Below are 3,172 nucleotides of genomic sequence, written 5' to 3'. Positions count from 1 at the left end.
CAATAGTTATATGTTTTAAGCTATTGTTGTTGCTTTTTTGCTTGCATCACATATAACACCAATTTCAATCTTTCAAATCTTGCTTTCAAAACTTTCTTTCGAAGTCTCTCTACCTCATTTTCTAAAACTTCTTAAACCGGGACCAGAGGCTCGAGCATATGTCACTTGGCCGTAAGCGACACAAGAACAAATTCGCTTAACTCGTTGCTGGAAAGTGAGTGTCGCACAATCGCAAGTCCACTGCCACCAAAAGTACGATTGTGACAAATAGTCTCAGTCTTATTTGGGCTTTTCCTATCGGGCTTCCCCTCAAAGTTTATTAAACTCATCTACCAGTAAGAGATTTCTCCATCCTTATAAAGAATGTTTCGTTCCCTTCTCCAACCGACGTGGGATCTCACAATATCAAACAATGTCTTATACTCTAGAGCATCGTTACAGATTCAATGTATGGACAAACGCTTTTGAATGTTATGGTCCAAACTTGTAATTTCGTAATGAAAACATGTGAAACGAGTAGAACGAGGAACACAAAAGGAAAAGCAACAACAAGAACACAAAAGACCAATGATTTACTGTGATGACTGGTGTTGTTCAGCTCCATGAATTTAAGATGTCAGCAGTTCCAGCAGCTCATTTTTCTTCAACTTGGAGTAACCCTTAATTCCTCTAGACTTTGCAACTGCTTTCAGCTCCCTAAGTTTCATATTCTCCACTGTAAGATGCGAACCATTTCCTCCTGCCGGAGATGGGATTGGTGATCTCTTCACAAAGTTAGACGGTGGCCGTACTAACTTGAATTCTGCAGCAGCTTCAGATGTGCCTTTTCTTCTTAACCCTTTAACTCCTCCTGCATTCTTTAAAGTTTTGCCTGTCCATACAAGTTATAATGCACATCCATTCAGTCATAGAGTCAGTCGGAACACGATACTTTTGTTGTAACGAAAAAGCGGAAGTGAGAACGATCGCACTCACACACCTACTAACAGAAGTTAAACAAAGAGACACAAAGATTTACTTGATTCGGAGAAAAGAAATTTCCCTATATCCACGGGTAGCTACCAATCTCTATAATCAAAGTGTTTACGAAGTGTATATCTTACACTCTCACACTACAAAGTCTCTCGACAAAGTTCTTCCTAAATGTCACTCAACAAATACAAAGTGACACTCAAACAAACAAACTCTACGCATCTCAACCATCCTAGACAACCCTTTATATGACATAGAAACGTTAATGTCATACATGAATCAAGATGATTCGTGTATCAAAATGGAAGATGAACCAAAAGGGTTATGAACCAAATAAATGAGAGTTATGAACCAACTAAATGCCAATACATGCACAAGAGATGTTAGGAATCATGACTCTCCACAATGGGGTATGATATTGTCCACTTTGAGCATAACCTCTCATGACTCTGCTTTGGGCTTCCCCAATATACCAATGGAGATGTATTCTTCAACAATTCTCCCCTCGAACAAAGTACACCCTTTGCTTGACATTTGAGTCACTTTTGACTATACCATCGAGGCTCACAACTTTTTTGTTCGACATTTCAGGATTCTATTGACATTGGCTAAGTTAAGGGCATGACTCTGATACCATGTTAGAAATTACGACTCATCACAATGGTATGATATTGTCCACTTTGAGTATAAGTTCCCATGGCTTTGCTTTTGGTTTCTCCAAAAAGCCTCATTCCACCAAAAAGCCTCATTCCAATGAAGATGTATTCCTTTACTTATAAACTCATGATCATTCCCTAAATTAACCAATGTGGGACTCACTCCCAACAATCTTAAACCGAAGATGCATGAACCTATACTTCATGACAACTTACAACAATGGTTCAGGAGCCATATTGGTAACTTATCATCAAGGTTCTTTCCTTGCTTCTTGTATACCATGAAAGAGATGTTTATGTTAATGACTTTAGTTCTTGCAAGATGCAATGATGGATTCAAAGGTGGGGCAAATTTCTCACGAATGCACCAGATGAGACAATCAAGAAATTACCTTTTACTTGCTTCCTTGATTCAGTAAGAGCCTCCAAAATAGACTCAGTTCCATCTTCATCCTTGTTAGAATCTTCATCAATGGAGCTTGCAGCTTCCTCAGCAATGGAAGTCTGTATCTTCCTAAAGAGAGCAATTATTTCCTCCTGGTTATTTGATTTGGGTTTTTTCATGTCTTCATTCTTATGGGTATCTGTTTTTCTCAAGGATGGCACATTCTTCCTTGTTCTTCCAGGCGCAGAGCTTCTACGAACAGGCTGATGCCCTGTTTTTCCATCGTTTCCATTGCTTGAAACAGCCAATTGAATGTTCTTGCTACGATACCCATCTGCAATCTCTGCCAAATTCAACAAGCTGCATAAAAATTAATCCCTCAGCTCGTGAAATACAAAAGAATTCTAGATGGGTTTTTCTGGGAATCTGATAAAATGTGGAGATTCATACCTTTCAAAGTGAAAATGGGTCTCCTCCTTGTGAAAGAGACCAAATTGGGGAAACGGATTAGGGTTCGAGACTGGAAAACTACTGCTTCCATCTGATTTTTCCCAGAAAAATGGAATTCTATGAATGTTCAAACTGGATCTGATCCACAAGGTGTAATGTATGGGTGTGTTATAACGTGGGCTGCCCACAAGCTTCTGAATCTCGTGCTCCCACGTGGCTATCTCAGTGTTCGTCGTTTCTTTTGATTTGTCGCCATTATTGCTACCGCTATTTGTTTAATAGCTGAAATTCATCACCGTTTTTTCCGTTTCTTACTGGGATTTGCGGCAAATGATGGTACTGATAGCAGAACCCCTCCGATGTTCTGGATATCGCCGGCAGGGCACTATCATCTTGGCTTAGTGAGCTTGAAATTTCGGCGTTCTTTCATCTTTGTCAAACCTAATTCGAAAAGGCATGGAGTTTTGTGAAGTGGGTGATCTTAAAAATGCCATGGAGCTTCTTTGCAATCTCCCAGAATTTCAACCCGACAAGGACCTTGTCTCATGGACAGTGGTGATAGATGGATATCAGATGTATGGCTTTGTAGTGAAGCTGTCAATACATTCAATCATGGATATCAGATGTATGGCTTTGTAGTGAAGCTGTCAATACATTCAATCATATGTGATTCGGGGGTTGAGCTCGATTAAGTGTTCTTTCAATTCTT

At 39.6% G+C, this 3,172-nt stretch overlaps 1 protein-coding gene across 1 annotated transcript; it reads right to left on the bottom strand.

Moving 5' to 3' along the window:
* Positions 1 to 397: 397 nt before the first annotated feature.
* On the bottom strand, positions 398 to 2,735 carry LOC111802132 (the record flags this gene model as incomplete). The annotated part of the gene is made up of 3 exons (XM_023686399.1): positions 398 to 871; positions 2,021 to 2,373; positions 2,464 to 2,735. Coding segments are annotated over 3 exons (888 nt in total), but the record flags the coding sequence as incomplete, so codon positions are not given.
* Between the last annotated feature and the right edge of the window lie 437 nt (positions 2,736 to 3,172).

Source organism: Cucurbita pepo, chromosome LG09 (assembly GCF_002806865.2).
Source record: "Cucurbita pepo subsp. pepo cultivar mu-cu-16 chromosome LG09, ASM280686v2, whole genome shotgun sequence".
Lineage (NCBI taxonomy): Eukaryota > Viridiplantae > Streptophyta > Magnoliopsida > Cucurbitales > Cucurbitaceae > Cucurbita > Cucurbita pepo.
This window is presented reverse-complemented; position numbering and strand designations above follow the sequence as displayed.